The following is a 15810-nucleotide window of genomic DNA, read 5'->3' on the forward strand; positions in this document are numbered from 1 at the left end:
TAGTGATTATTCAACTAATAGCTCTGCAGTTCTAATTAATTCTCACAGAATTGTATGCATGTTATGGCTTAGTCTGTAAAGTATCTTGGGGATTTAGGTTTTTTCCCTTCAGAAAGAATCTTCAGAAATTTTTATATTGATTCACAGAGATACACTTAAATCAGCCTGCTCTTGGTACCAACAATGATTTCAATTACATGTATTTCTTTTCCTTCTTTGTTGCTTATCTAAAGCCACAGTTAATTTTATGCTTTTCAATTTTTATGCACTTCTGGTGATTTAATGTCAATGTTGATAGCTGTAATCACAGTTTCTGATGATTTTGTGTTTTATTATTCTTCTTGGTAGACTTTCTCTGCTATTTGTTTTCTGTTTTCTAAGAAATTCTAATTAGTGAGTGCTTGAAAAACGTTCATGTTGAAAAGACAACTTTCATGTTGAAAAAGAGTAGAGGTTAATTGAATTCTGAGGACTCTGTGTTCCATCCATTTTTAGGCCTACATTGGAGAAAACCTACGTTATTGTCCCTCAGCTAATTTGATTGAAGGTGTGAATTACTCCTAGTGTAACAGATTGTTTATACAATTCTAAATGAGTTCAGTTATTAGAAAAATAAATCCCATAATTTTATTTGATTTTAGATATTTTACCCCATATATGCTTAGATCATGTATGCTACACAATTAAGGACTATCATCAGGTAATCTTGGAAGTCATACTTCAGAGCTGGCTTGCTTCTTTTTCTTTGGGACATTTTGCTTAAGACAGAAGTCTTATTTGAAAAATATCCATTTTGAATCTGTTCTTGACATTTAGGCATTTCCATTCAGGCAGAATATTCAGAAGAATAGAAAGTGTGTGTGTTGTTTTGGTTTTTTTTTTCCCTCTCCTTCCTTTTTGCATCTGTGATCAAGGAACTCTGTAGAACACTTCATCTTCTGAAATCCAGAAGAGTTATTTATGTTGTTCTTTCAAAATACTGGAAAATTAATTATTTACATTTTTTTCCATTTGGGTATTCATTATTTCCATTTAGTTCCGAAAAATGTGTATTTTGGGAGTGATGATAGTATTTTTAAGAAAAAATTGGCATATATTGCTTCCAAGTTACTGCCATCACTATTTTAGGAAATAGGGCAGTTTAATAGAACTGAATTCTGTGTTCTGAATAATTAGTGTAAAGAGTGGTAAGCAAGAAGCTTTAGCCTGTGTTACTCCTCTGCTCGTGTCAGATACTGGAGAAACTGTGCTGCAGTGGTGAGGTGAATGGTGAGATGAAGATGTAGCTGAAAGGAGCCCAAGGAAGAGGCTCAGGGTAGGCAGGGTTTGGCAGCCAGCTTCCTTTTCTTTCTGTATTTATACTGCCAGCTTTCATTTAACACCTGAGCCATGTCCCCTGCTGCTATAAACTAAACAATCTATTTTTTTAACAGAGATATAAATACTTAATGGCATTTAGTTAATAAGTAGGCATTGCTTGCATGTGAGTACTTCGCTCTATGAGACCTCCTTCCTTGTTCTTAGAATCAATTACTTTTAAGGGAGTATATTAAATAATTGGTTGCTAGTTAGTTAAATGATGCCCATGAGAATATTTTTCATTGTTTGTGAAAATTTGATATCAATTGATGAAAAGGTTTGGACTGCAAAAGAAGTTTTAAACAGCTAATTAAAAACAATTCTATTTACAAAAGTTGCCACCTCAAAATTGAAGTCTCACACATTTAATATAATTTATATCATTCATAGGTGAACATTATACCAGTTATAGGCAAAGCAGACAGCATTTCTAAAACTGAGCTGCAAGAGTTCAAGAAGAAAATAATGAGTGAATTAACTAGCAATGGCATCCGAATATACCAGTTTCCTACTGATGATGAAACCGTTTCTGAGATTAATACCATCACAAATGTAAGTAAATGACAAAAATATTGATATTTCAGTTCTAAAACATCATTCTCTAATGCTGATTCATGTCACTGCATTCACCGTTTTCTTTAAGCTTGTAAGTTTGCATGTCACTAGTTTATTCTTCTCCTTAAGAAGCTCTTATGTGTTGGGGTTTTTTTTCCCTACTTATAAATCTTCTGCCCCTCTGCTGTTGATACATGTAACAGAAAAGAGGTTCTCATGCATAAATGGTTTTTCTAATATCTGGTTAATTAATATATAATTACTATTATAGATGGACAGATTGACTTTGCTCTTTTCCTCGACAGATACAATTTTACATCTGGTAGAGAAGATACTTAGGTGCCTTATGTCTACAGCTTTCTACAATAGCAAGTCTTACACCTGCTTTTTTTCTTTTATTTAGTACTTTGTTTTGAAATTAGGACAGATTCTCTCTAGGGATGAAGAGGTCAGATGTGACTCTGGCTTATTTTCAGTTGTCCTTTCCGACTGTGCCAGGGGTAGTTGACAAGCTCTCAGCTAAGGCTGTGGAGCTAGATGGCTTTGCCTTGAGTGCTCTGTATTTGCTGCTCTCTTGCATGTGTTTGTAGGTGCACCTGACCATGCTTGTGTGTGTGTGGGTTTGAAAGTGGGAACAGGAGCCGGGATCCCAGAGCCCATGGCTGTGCATTCCCAACCTCTGTTACCTGGCCAGGGAGTGACAATGTGCAGCTGTCCATCAGTAGCAGGCCCTTTTGCTGTGGGGAAATGTGGTGGTTTGTTACTGACCACTTCCGTGCTCTGCTAGGGATTTATTTTCCAGGTAATGGTGTTTCTTTATTTGGTCAGCTGTTGTGGGTCAGCACGCAGGCAGTGCCCAGCCTGTCTTTGTGCCAAGCCCACAGCAGTAACCACAGCACAGGTTCCAGTATGTGATTGTCACGTGAGTGTTACTGGGATATGAGCTCTGATTGAATGTGTGTTCTAGAGCAGTTTTCTCTTTGGGGCTGACATTTCCTAGTGCAGCTCAGGCAGTAGTTGGCTACCTTTGCCATTGGGACAGACCTGCTGAATCAGGAGCAACCTGCTGTTCACCAGGTCTTTGCCCCTGTGTCTTATTCTGCAAAGTGCCTTTCCACACAGTCAGCCCCAGTGTGTGCTGGGGCATGGGCTTATTCCTCCTGACATACAGGACTTAACATTGCCCTCATTTCCACTTTGTGAGGTGCCTGTTGGCCCATTTCTCCCACCTGCTGAGGTTCCCCTCAACCCACCCATCTGGATCTATCAACTGCTCCTTCTGCTTCTATTGTAGTTTGAGTTTTTTATCAGTAGATACTGCCTAGCTACTGATCTCCTGGGGGTGGTTTTAAACTGCTTGTTGGCTTTTCCTGAAATGGTGTTTTCCTCCCTAATTTGTTTCTGAGGTGTTTCTGTGTTTTTACGTATGAGTGCTGACAGATAAGACTTAATTGGTACATCTCCTACAGGGTTATTTGCCATTTGCTGTGGTAGGAAGTATGGAGAAGGTGAAAATTGGAAACAAAATGGTGAGAGCTCGTCAATACCCTTGGGGCATTGTAAAAGGTAAAAGAGTTCTTAAAAGTATCTTTATGAGCTTTTGCTGTTGTTGAAGTATAAAATTCACCAATAATACAAGGGGTTGTTTCACTGATGCCAGGCTGATTGTATTTTGGATCAACAGTATAAGGAATTTAGCAATTAATACTTGAGACTTGCACTAACTTGTAATTTCATCCTCACTGATGAATTCTTGGGATCAAGGTATGAGATGGTGTATGTAGTATTTGGGCAGGTTAGGATAGTGGCAGTACTTCTAGCACTACCAAATTTCAAACATTTGTGATTGTCAGTAAAGAGGGTTAAAAAAGAGAGAAATGTTGCGGTCTTCAGCTCAAGCAGGAAATCAGGACAGGTTGAAATATGTTCACCAGTACTTACAGGTCTTCAGTACATCAGTGTGTATATTAAAAATGATAAAGAAGTGTAAGAGGTATAATAAACAACAAGATAACCTTTTCCTAGAAGTATATTTAGTGAACAAAGTAAGTGATGATGTTTAAAACGTATTTTGACTATTTTGATACTTCTGCAAAATAATAAGATCATCTTTTTTACTGATTAGTGGAAAATGAGAACCACTGTGATACAATAAAGCTCCGCAGGATGCTTTGCACAAATATGGAAGACTTGAAGGAGAAGACTCGTGCGTATTATGAGTCGTACAGGCGCTGCAGGCTGGAAAAGTTGGGTTGCAGAGACATTGGCCCTGAGAACAAACCAGTCAGGTAAAGGACTTGGTGTGCAGCACTTGCTTTCAGCATCCATTCACTTCACATCAACCCAATGCAGAGCAGTGTTCATACATAAAACAAGTTTTCTAAGACGGAAAGAATAATTGAAGGATGTAGCTGTTCAGTCAGTTACTTTCATGGAGAAGTATATGGGTTTACATCAGCATTCTTTTTAAAAACATGAAAGCCAGTTACATTTCTGAAATCTTTCTCTTCTATAATACACCTGAGGTTTTAAATTTTTCTCAGGAAGCATGTCTGTTTTCTTTAGGTATCTATGCTTTACAAGCTTTTAAATTATTTTCATTATATATTAGTATTATGTTTTATTTTCTTTCTTAAGGATGTCTGATTATAAATAATAGTTTGGTTGGACTCCAGGTTCAGAAGGAACTGAAGCAAAAACTTTTACAAAATAAGTGGTTACACTGTTGACTTCCCACATTATATGCCGTAATAACAAATGTCTTAGCATTTTCAGGTCAAGAAATTTCTTGTTGGACTACAGGGAGTTAAAAGAGGATTTCAAAGGAAAGATAAGTTATAAAGAAGGTTATAGACACTCAGTTGTTTCATGTAGTAAAACTGTTTTCTGGAAGAAGCATTTAAAATTTTATATCCATTTTGTTTAATCTTTTATTTCCAGTTCTCTTGTCTTCCTCTTCCTTTGGGTTTTTTTTTTTTAATGCATGGGACTGTACTTTTAACTGATCAGAATCCTGCTGGGGAAGAGCTGATGCTTTGTGAATTGTTCAAGCCTTCATGCTTCAGTGAAGGACCATTACTACATAGTTTTGGTGGGAGATATTGACTTAAACCAGACATGAAAACAGGATAAGACTTTGCTTTAAAAACAGTTTCTCACCGTTTGAACCAAGGCACATTTGCAAATTAATTCATTTAGATGATGTTGAGCTGACCTTGAATCAGTGGTCTCTTGACATTTCTCTTTACTTAACAAGAATGTAATACATCCTTTTCATAAAAAGAGAACCAAAGGTGAAAGAGGTTTTAAACCAACTGAAATTAACCATAGAATTTTCATTTGGTTTACATTTAAGAATGTGTGTTAATAGCTGTTAATAGCTGTTGTCGTGTTATCCTTGTCTAGGGAAGATTTTTTTTAGAGATTTGTTCATGGCAATATTGACTCCAGTACCTTCAGCTTTTCTGAAGTTCCATTTCATGGTGTACAGCCATCTCAGGATAAGAGTTAAATTATAAAAACCATCATCCATAGAAGTGTTTTCTTCTACAAACTAAGGAATTATATCTGTAAAACCCCTACACAGTTTATGTTTTGTAAAAAGCCTGAAGTGGCAGGTTCACATCAGAATGTCCCAGTATTTTACACTTCAGAGCTCATTTAGAGGTTGTCTGCTTCTTGGATATACAGAGGAGCTGAGTTCTCTCTGGTGTGTAGATTTTACATATGGCACACTAGATGTCAGTTTTATTGAGAGAGTTTTGGCAAGAAAGTACACTTAGTAATTAGTTTTGGTAAATCAGTTCTATTGAAAATGTCATTGTTTTGGAAGGATGAGATTAGATAGATAGATAGATAGATAGATAGATAGATAGATAGATAGATAGATAGATAGATAGATATCCCATAAGAATCTAGAAATATGAACCTTTTCCCAGATTTACTGGAAAGAAAACAGGAAGAGAAAATTAAGACTAGGATAGATGTGGTTGTCCCTCAGTAATGTGGCATAGTGAATGATGCTGAGGTCTGAAAGAGAAGGTGTTTGGTGTTTTGAGAGAGACATTTTATGATACTATAAGAAAGGAAGAGAATTTAGAGGATGTGTATGTAGTGTAATTAGCAGACTAATGTAGCCTTACCCATAAGGTGCTTTATCAAGTTACTGAGGAAAACAATAAAAAGTGTCATCCTCAGCAATGTGATAGAAAATGTCTTTTTACGTAGGGGAAGTTCAGTGCTTCCCAGTTTGCTCGTACATTTAAATAACTTCTAGAATAGAGACTATTCAGTTGTTTTAGGCAAAAATGTGTTATTAAATTGCCATCCTCTTTGTCCTTAAAGATGTTTACAATATATACACATGAATTCTAAGAGCTGTAGTTTTAGAGTATAATTAATATTGCATAGCAATATATGCCTGAAGATTAAAATTTCATGCTAGTTGTATAAATAATGATCAAAATGCATGTTAAGGATTCATATTTTGTGCCTGTGATGTAGCTGTCTACATATTAAATTTGATAATAACGTAAATTTAGAAAACCTTTGCTAGACTTGAGTAATTGGCTGTTTGTAGCCTTTGAACAATGACACTTGTGTAGCAAATGTGCCATGATTTTTGGCATATTGGGAAGAAACTGCCTGTGAAGTTCCTGTACTACCCTTTTGGATTTAGAAGTAGGACATTAGTTTATTCATCCAAAGTTGTATGCTACTGCAAGGCAAAACCAGTAAATCTTGGATGTCCAGCTGCCTTGTAAGATAGGTTGTGGGCAGGCATCTGTAAAGCCTTTTACTCTTACATGTGTGTAAAACACTTTGACTTTTACACATGTGTAAAAACATGCTGACAAGTTTTACTTTTTTATGGGAGATATGGAAAGAGATGGTTTCAGCATACAGCAGAAAAATATATTTGCAATTTTGTTACTGAGTCTGAGAAGGGAAAACATAGGTAGTCTGAAGTGACTGTCTTGTGTACACTTTAAAATCACCTATTCCCAAATCCTGTAATTTTGGTGAAGCTATTTCATAATAACTTTTTAATTTGTTAGTTTGCAATTACATTCTAAGAATGAAGTAATGAAGTCAATGGATAGCAGAGTATTTAGAGTGTGGTTTATGTATTTTATGCAGTATCTGCTGCATATAAAATTCAGAAGTGAATTTTTTATAATTTTATTATTTTTTGCTACTTAAAATTGGTATTTGCTTTTCTTTGTTGTTGAAAAGTAAAAATAAACTTTTTTGTGTGTGTGCAGATGGTCTGGTCCTGCTTTTTCAATAGTGCAGTTATGTCCATTAGGAACATGAATTCCAGTTTCAGGTCATTCTCAGCAAGAGATAATTGCTGAGATGTTTTGAATGGTAAAATTTGGAATAGTTGAAAACAGAAATCTAGACATGAAGAGTGCTTCCACAAAAACATACTTCTTAATGTGCACACATATCTAGTTAGCCTAGGTGTTTGCAAGGAAGGAGAGGGTTGCTAGTGTTTTGAAGTCGGACATTTTGTTAAGTCTATTTTTCAGTTTAAGTTGTTGCTTATGGGCACATTTTTGTTTTGAAAGGAGAAAACTGATAGACCAGGGTCTGTTGAAAAAAGCTGAGGATTGATATTCAGGCTGTACGCTTGTGTGTTTAGATTTGCTGATGTTAATCATTCTCTGAGTTAGTTGTTCTTCTGTCATCATAATTACAGTTTGTTCTCCATTATAATTGTAATTAAACATTATTGTAACAGAAGCATCTTGGTTTCTCAGTATGTGGAGAATCATTCCTTGCTTTTTTCTTCCCCAAAACTGGGATATTCAGACCTTGCAGTTCTTGAGTTGTTTATTTTTCAGTCTGTTTAGAAGATGATGGCAGAAAACCAGGAAGGATTCAGTGACATGAAGAAGTTTATATGTAGAGGAAGGTTGGTGTGACTCTTGTCATGTCTGAGAAAAGAAACCTAACATTTGAAAGTCTGTTAGACCTTTTCCTTAAGAAGTCCTTGGCAATGGAGTTCATCTGACCAACTGCAGATCTTTGCATTTGAGCTAAATATTTTAACCATCTTCGAATGAGGTTGGACCATACCCAAAATACCTGGCTTTCTTGCCTCTACTGAAAAATTGATAATTCTTTAGGTCTACCACATCCTTATTATTCCTCAATATCAGCTGGGCTAGTCAACTGAGTCAAAGCACAGTGCTAGAAATACCTGACACTAGTTAATTTTTTTTTTTTTTAGTTTTTCTGATATACCTTAATTAATAGTCAAATGTTCTGCAAAAAGTTACAAGTGTTACATTCAAATTTGAAAGCTTTTAAAAGTGTAATTGAATAAACTTTAAATACCTGTGTTGTTCAAAGTGCACATTGTGTTCCGCTGAGAGTTAAATTCACTTCACTGTCTATTTATGAACATAATGTGTCTGATTTGCAATTTTAGGCTTCCATGCTTTCAGTCTCATACAAACAGAAAAAACTCACAGCTATGCTTCTGTAGAAAGGCAGGTGGTAGTGCTTGTATGTATGATTAGTTTTGACTTTCTTTACAATCCCTTACTACAAAACCTCAGTAAGAATACATCATTTAAATAATTAGTTATAACATTTAAATTTTGTAAGTGTCTTTGTACAGAGTATTTTATTCTGGATGTCTAAGCCAGAAAAATGAGTGTACTTGTGAACTTGATTTTCATAATGTGCTAAAAGAGAAGCAGTGAAACCAGTCTTCAGATAAACCAAAAAATATTTTACTATGAGCAGTGGATGAAGTAGTGTTGGAAGGACTGGCTTAAGATGTGGTGAACTGTTTTTCCTTCCTCCCCAAATCTCCTAACACTTAAGAGTGTTTGGGTTATTGTGTTGCTGGTACGCCGCACACAGAAAAAGAAATTTTGGTTTAGTTCTGTCTTGGTGATTCCCAGAACAATTCAGTCCAGGGAGAGGGGGTATTTCATGGAGTCACAGAATGGTTGGGATTGAAAGACCTCAAAGACCATCTAGTTCCAACCCACCTGCCATGGGCAGGAGCACCTTCCACCAGACCAGGTTGCTCAAAGGCCCCATCCAGCCTGGCCTTGAACACTTCCACTTGAACACGTGCTGGCATCCACAACCACCTGCACAGTGAATTTAAAAAATACACTTTTATTTCTCCTCTTCTTTTTATGTGTAATAGGATTATTTACTGAGTTCATTGTCTTCAAAGTTAGTATTTTACTAATTTTAACACAAAATTGCTTTTACCTGATAAAGTAACCTAGTTTGGGTCTGAAGATGTCCACATAAAGAAATGAAGGTCTGATTGTAGCATGTTAACTTAGTCTAGCATTTGCTCTAGCAGCTTTATCATTCCCAAAGGCAGCATTTTATCTATCAGAACTGACACTGTGTGCAGAAGCCTGAATAGTGTGAGATTGCTAGCACTTGGAAAACCTGTGCTGTAGCATTATAGTCTAAACTTAGAGATAGTGTGAATTAATACATCTGTGTGAAAACCATGCCCCTGTTTCATGTGGATTTAGGGATTTAGAATTTCAGAGTGACCTAAGTTATTTCACAGCTGATTAAAAGCCCCCAAAACAAGCCCAAACACAAAAGGGTAATTGTTCTGAATTTATTTTGTTGCCACATAGTGCTCGAATAAGATAGGAGGAGTGCTCTGGCCTTGATATCTTATGAACATTGTCTGCATGTGCAATTTCAAGATGTTTCTTCTCTCCTTAGATGATATTTTGAATACAAATAAGAAACTTTAAGATTGAGAAACTGCCCAGTCACCATAAAAGATTGAGAAACTGTCCAGTACATTTAAAGATAGAGGAGAGTTGTTTAAGCTTAGTGTTGCTCTAAATAATTAACTCTTTAGATTTTTTGGGTAAGTTTTTCCATTTATAAATGGTTTAAATAGGAACAATAAAAGATAGGACAAAAACATAAGTGTATATTTATATTAAAAGTATAAATCAAAATGAAATACTTAATATACATACCTATTTATTTTACATGAGGGTGGAAGGCATGAGTTACCTGTCAAAGGACAGAAACTCCTGTAAGCTGGGAAGGGCTGACTCAGCAAAACATGTAAAGAACAGCTCCAGAAAAAAGCTATAACATAGATCTGTTCTTAAGCCAAATGTCACAGAAGACAATGCTTTTGAGTTTCCAATAACCATTAAAACAGCTGTGGTCCTCCAGTTGTGCTCTCTGGAATCATGTGACTTAGAGAAGTTTAGGGTAAATATTTTGATGGAAGAACTTGTGTCATTAAGCAGGTTTGCTTTTCAAAGGAAGTTTGGTGTATGAGGTACATCTGGGTACAAGCTCCATTCATATTTCTTGAAAAGCAAACATTTCCCACCAGCCCTGCCTGGCAGTGCTAGTATAGACCCTGAAAATGTCAAACCTCTAGTAGTTTATTCATATGAATAAATTACTAGCATCTTTTAATTTGCCATGACATGCTTTGACATGAAAGAAGTATCTCAGTTTCAAGTTCTTGTTGCTTGGAGGGGAAAAAAATTATCTTGTGTACTGAAAAGAGAAGGGAGGCATAGATTTATAAGTAAAGAAATGTTTTATTTACTTGCTGACTTGTTTTTTTGCCAGAGATTTGCTCAATGATCTGATTTACTCCTCCTATATAGTTTCAAATATAAGTATAGGATATATGCAGTTTATTTACTTCTGGAAGAGAGGGTTCAGGAAAAAACAAGCGGTCTTGAGGTTTTGGCTATTGCATGTTGAAAAGTAACCCTGTGCTTTGGATGTTGAACTGTTTAGGAAATTGAATTCATTCTGTATTAATGTAATTCTGCCATATTTAAATATTGACATTAAAAAAAGAGCGCTATATGTTTTGAAGATCCTGTTATTTTCTTCCATTTTCATATAGGAACAATCAATTTTTTGTTACATTAGTGCTCCAGATTAATTGTTTTTGTATGGTCCTACTTGAAGACTGAGGTTTCACAATTTGGAAATTTTGGGAGATTTTTGTGGCAATTTCAGTGTCTTAGTAGTAAGCAACTTAAAGAAGAAGCTTATGCATGCTGGAGTCAGAAAGGTATAAATCAGGTCTTTAGAACATGAGATGCCTAAAGTGTTGTATTTACTTTGAAATGTAAATTGCCCAGGAGCTGTTAGCATAAGTAATTTTACTCAGGGTTGTTTACGTAAATAAAAAAATAGAAAGATAAGATGCTTGCTTCTGTTTAGGTTTCTTGAATTTTTATGTGGGAAGCTGTAGAAATTAATATTTCAGATGAGTATTAATTGTTTAAATAATTTTCTAGATTGTTGGTTTTCCACGCTGAGTAAAGCAGCATGCTGGAGAGTTGCTTACATTTTTGAACTTCAGTCTACAGGAAGTCATTGAGGCAAAGAGGCTGGAGTTCTGCCTTGAAGTGGAAAGAAAAGAAGAGGAGATATGGCAACGATTTGTGCAGAGAGTGAAGGAGAAAGCAGCAATGTTGGAAGAGGCAGAGCAACAGGCAAGCATGCCTGTCTGTCTTGAGTTTGTTTTCTGAGATTTGGAACAGCTAAGTTCTTAACAAAATCACTGCTTGATATTTATAATTTCCTAGTATTTTGAGGACAGTAATGCATTAAATCAAAAGCAGTTTGATTAGACACCAGCAAACAAGAGAATATGTCTTATGAGGAGCAGCTGAGGGAGCTGGGGTTGTTTAGCATGAAGTAAAGAAGGCTCAGGGGAGAGAGACTTCATTGCTCTCTACAACTGCCTGAAAGAAGAAGTGAGTTTGGGGTTTGTCTTTTTTCTCAATTGCTAAGTGACACCATGAGAGGGAATGGACTTAAAGCTGTGTGATGGGAAGTTTAGACTGGATATGAGAAAAACATCTTCACAGAAAGGGTTCTTAAGCATTGGGAACAGGCTGCCCAGGAAAGTGGTGAGTCACCATGCCTGGAGGTATTTAAAATATGTGTAGATGTGGCACCTGGGGACATGGTTGAGGGGTGGACTTGGCAGTGCTGGATTCATGCTTGGACTTGATGATCTTAAAGGTCTTTCCCAGCATACATGATTCTGTGATTCTATAAATGGATCTTGTTTTGGGAAGGCAGGAGCTTATGGTCTAAAGGCATTCGTGGGTAGCTGGTGCACATCTGTAGAGGAGGAGTTGATATGGTGAAGTAAGAGAGTGATTAATATAATGGTTGTGTTTCTTTGTCTTCTCTAGCAATGTGCTGAGAAACACTGGTATGCCATAACAACAGAGTAGGTGCTTTTTATGCGTAGATTGCTCTGTAAAAACCAAGATTTTAGGAAAACGTTTCTCCTGAGGCTTTTCAGAGTGGGCCATGTGCGTTTGCATGACTTCCAGATTTAGTTATTAAATCTAAGCTCAGCCCTCATGCTGAGAGGTTTGAAAGTGTTTATGTCTGGTATTCTCTTGGTTTGTTTCAGTTCTGGTGTCAAAATCTCATCTATTCCCAGCTGCCTTAAGGCTGTTTGAAAATGTGGAATGTATCTTGGCTCTGTTTTTGAAGACTTAGTCCTGTCAAGCTGGACTAGCAAGATAGGATCTTCTCATCTACTTTCTGCCAGACTCTTATCATGGTCACATGTATTTATATTCAAACACTGGTTTAATTGAAATTGGAAACCTGTGTATTTTTATTAATGTTCTTTTCTGTATGTCAGTCCCTCAGCAAATCTGTAGCAGGTTTTTTGAGATGTTCAGGTGTATGTTTTAAATAAGAAGGCAGCTTAGTATTTGTTTTCTGAATCGGTTAAGACCCCCATGCTACTTGTAGAGAAAAAAAAAAGAGGTTCAGTCCTTCTCAGTGTGAGGCTGTTCAATTGGAAGAATGCTTAGTCATGTTCAAAGCAGGTTCAGCAAGGTCTTACACAGTATCTGTGCTAACCCTTTGATATTTTCCTTGTATGATTTATACCAAGTGGTTTGTGAACTCTACATATTGCAGAATTATGGATATTAGTTTTCTAAGTTCCTGATGTGGGAAAGTGATCATGCAATCACTCCTAAAGAACATTTGTCATATTCTCTTACTGCTGTATTTGTATCTGGAAACTAAAGAAAACTGGAAATTTCTTTTGAACTTCAGATTTCTTTCACATCGTTTAGAGGAGACTTGCAGATGCATCTATAAAATTTGTCAGGTCTGCTGTGTACAGCAGGCATACTGTTACATTTATAGACTGAGTTAGTTTCTTCTTTGCAAAAGCAGGATTCTAGGAGAATTTGTGTGGGGGGAAATGGGAGATGGGGAAGGATGAAGTACCTCTTTTGTTGTCACATACAACTTCACAGTAGGTTTGAACTGGTTAAAATGCATCTGGAAACGAAAATGCATTAGTATGTCAAAAAAACCCAGTCAAAGAGCAGAGAAGTAGGTAGCTTCTTGCAGCCCACCAGTAACTCCCCAACCAGACTAACTCTGGTTATATTTAAATCTGATCAATATACACTTCCCCACTATATTCTACTTGAGTCATCTTGATTTAATCTGTCTGTTGATAATTGGTTTACCTCTAAAGGCCTCCTTATTTTGATACAATAAAGATACAGTAAAATGTAGTAGGGAATCTAGTATTCACTTAGTGCCTTCCATGTTTTCTACCTGTACTTTGAGTGTAGTATCCTGGATCATGAGAACAGTCTGATAAAAGTTACTATTTTTTTGTATTGCTGCTTTTTAATCTTAACAGTTTGGGGAAATAACTGCAATTTCTAACGACTATTAACACAAGCTGACATGGGTTTTAGTGTTATTTTGCAGAGGGTTTTTATATTGTGATATCACCACCTTGTGTTGCCAGTTGGAAATGTTGTTTTTTGTGCTTTCTTTAAATAGGTACTGACTGAATTTGAACATCTTACGCTAATGCATCAAGAGGAGGAGCTGAAACTAGGGGAAGAGAAAAAACTTCTAGGAGATGAAAAAGCTCAGTTTGTTGAGAAGAAAGCTGTCTCTGAATCGATTCAGTCACAAGTGTCTGTCTCTAGCCCTGTCAGTTTGAAGACACAAGGATTGCAAAAAGTAAGTCATCAGAGAGCAATGAGAAAGTTCTTCACATTCGCTTTTATAACTCAAATTTCAGTAATCCTTTAAAAAAACAGATGCTCCTATTCTGTGATAAGAAGACAGAAGTGTATAAAATACCCTCATGCTTGGATTTCCTTTTAGAGTAATTGCTGTATGTTCTATGAGCATTGTTTTGTCTTTCTTTTCTTTTTTCCATGAAAGAAGCAAGATTTTCAACTTGAAGTCCAGTGCTTTCATATCAGAGATGAAGGAGCTATGAATGTTGGAGAGCAGAGCGAGAGGGAGAGTGAGAAGGAGGAGTTAGAGAGAGAAATTCACCCAGGGAATTTCAGTAGTAGTATTTGATTGCAGCACTCAGATTTTGAATGGTAGGGTATGTTAGTAGTTTTATGAAGTAGTCTAACTGCTCTTTGGCCCGTATTAGATGTGTCTTCCTAGTACAGGTTTTTGAGAGAAGACATTGAAAAAATTGGCTGTAAAAACACAAAGTGCAGAATATGACCCAATAAAGATTTCACTTTCTTCCCACCCACACACTTCTTTCTTTCACCACTCTTAAAAGAAAAACTTGAATAAATTGTGAAAATTCAGAAATACTTTCAAAAGTAGTGTCCAGAATAACACTCTCAACTGATTTATATAAAAACGTCGAATTAAATACTCATATATTAAATTAAATTGACTTAAATGTTTTTGTCCTCCAAAACCAGAAGTCAATTAACTTGCTGATTTTCTTTCCTGATAATTTACAAATTTACTGCAGATAACATTTTGTTAATTAATAACTTCCTGCAGTTGAAAACAGATTTCTTGGTTCTGAATTTATTTATAACTGCTATATTCTGAAGAACTTTAGAAGCTATGTTGGTGCACATATTTCCACAGAATCATCAAGCTTTGACATTTTTGGGGTGTATGCTAGAAGCATAATTTAGCCAAAATATATTCCATTTCAACTACTGTTACAAAATTCCTTTTCCTGAATTCCTTTTTTTCTGGATTTGCATATGAAAGTGGAATTCCTGGTAACAGAAGTTGTTATCTGCACTACTATGAGTAACTCCTCTGGTTTAGTTTTATTTCTTCAGAGTATGATGAGTTTATATTCTTGTTGTGGTTTTTCAGTTCCAGCTTTATGTAGTACTGATGACAGAAGACACAATATTGGTAATTTCTCATGAGGAAGCAGTGATTCATGGTGTGCTCTTGAAGGTATAGGAGTTCCAGTTTCTTACTTAAATGTTTGGCTAATATCTCTTGTTGCTGCATTCTGCAAAAGAATAATTTTTAAGCATGATCTGCACACACACAGTGTGGTGGTTACTGTCATTGTCATCACAGGGTTTCTGTTACAGCTCTGCCTTGATATGGGTTTGCCTTAAATAAGTGTGGTCAGCTTGCTTTGATTTTAAATGCATTGTGCCAAAGAATCCCTGCCTGCCATAAACAGTTCCATTCAGACTATGAACGGTGTAGTACAAAAGTATTCCGTGAATATATCCACTGCAAGCTTCCTGAAGAGTTCTTTTCAAATGATATTGTTTATTAGTCCACTAAGTGTTATTTAATACAACTATTGACATATTTGAACCACTTACTGATTTTGCTGATAAGTTTTTGCTTGTAGGCTTTTATGTACAAGCAGTGTTCTAAATTTCAGATATGGTCTTTTAAATCAAAATTTACTGAGATATTTTTGCAATGCTGTACTGTTGCAGGATAGTTCATCTGATATCACTAACTCAATATGGAAAGTAGCTATATTTGACGTTTTGAGTGTGGCATTCAGTTACAGTTGAAGATTTACAAAAACTCCAGGTTGGTTAAAACAAGTTCTAAGTGCTTTGTATGTTTTCAGTAGTCATG

General features: G+C 36.0%; 1 protein-coding gene across 1 annotated transcript in view; it reads left to right on the top strand.

Moving 5' to 3' along the window:
• The window catches only part of SEPTIN10 (septin 10), a 23215-nt gene extending 8238 nt beyond the window's left edge, over positions 1-14977 (top strand). The window contains exons 5-10 of the mRNA XM_030950973.1: positions 1750-1911; positions 3384-3480; positions 4040-4202; positions 11270-11402; positions 13753-13938; positions 14146-14977. Of these exons, the coding sequence (XP_030806833.1) occupies positions 1750-1911; positions 3384-3480; positions 4040-4202; positions 11270-11402; positions 13753-13938; positions 14146-14289 (885 nt within the window). The 3' untranslated portion in view covers positions 14290-14977. The remainder of the gene's footprint in view (positions 1-1749; positions 1912-3383; positions 3481-4039; positions 4203-11269; positions 11403-13752; positions 13939-14145) is intronic.
• The last annotated feature ends 833 nt before the right edge of the window (positions 14978-15810 follow it).

The sequence above is a fragment of the Camarhynchus parvulus genome, chromosome 1 (genome assembly GCF_901933205.1).
Source record: "Camarhynchus parvulus chromosome 1, STF_HiC, whole genome shotgun sequence".
NCBI classification, from domain to species: Eukaryota; Metazoa; Chordata; class Aves; order Passeriformes; family Thraupidae; genus Camarhynchus; species Camarhynchus parvulus.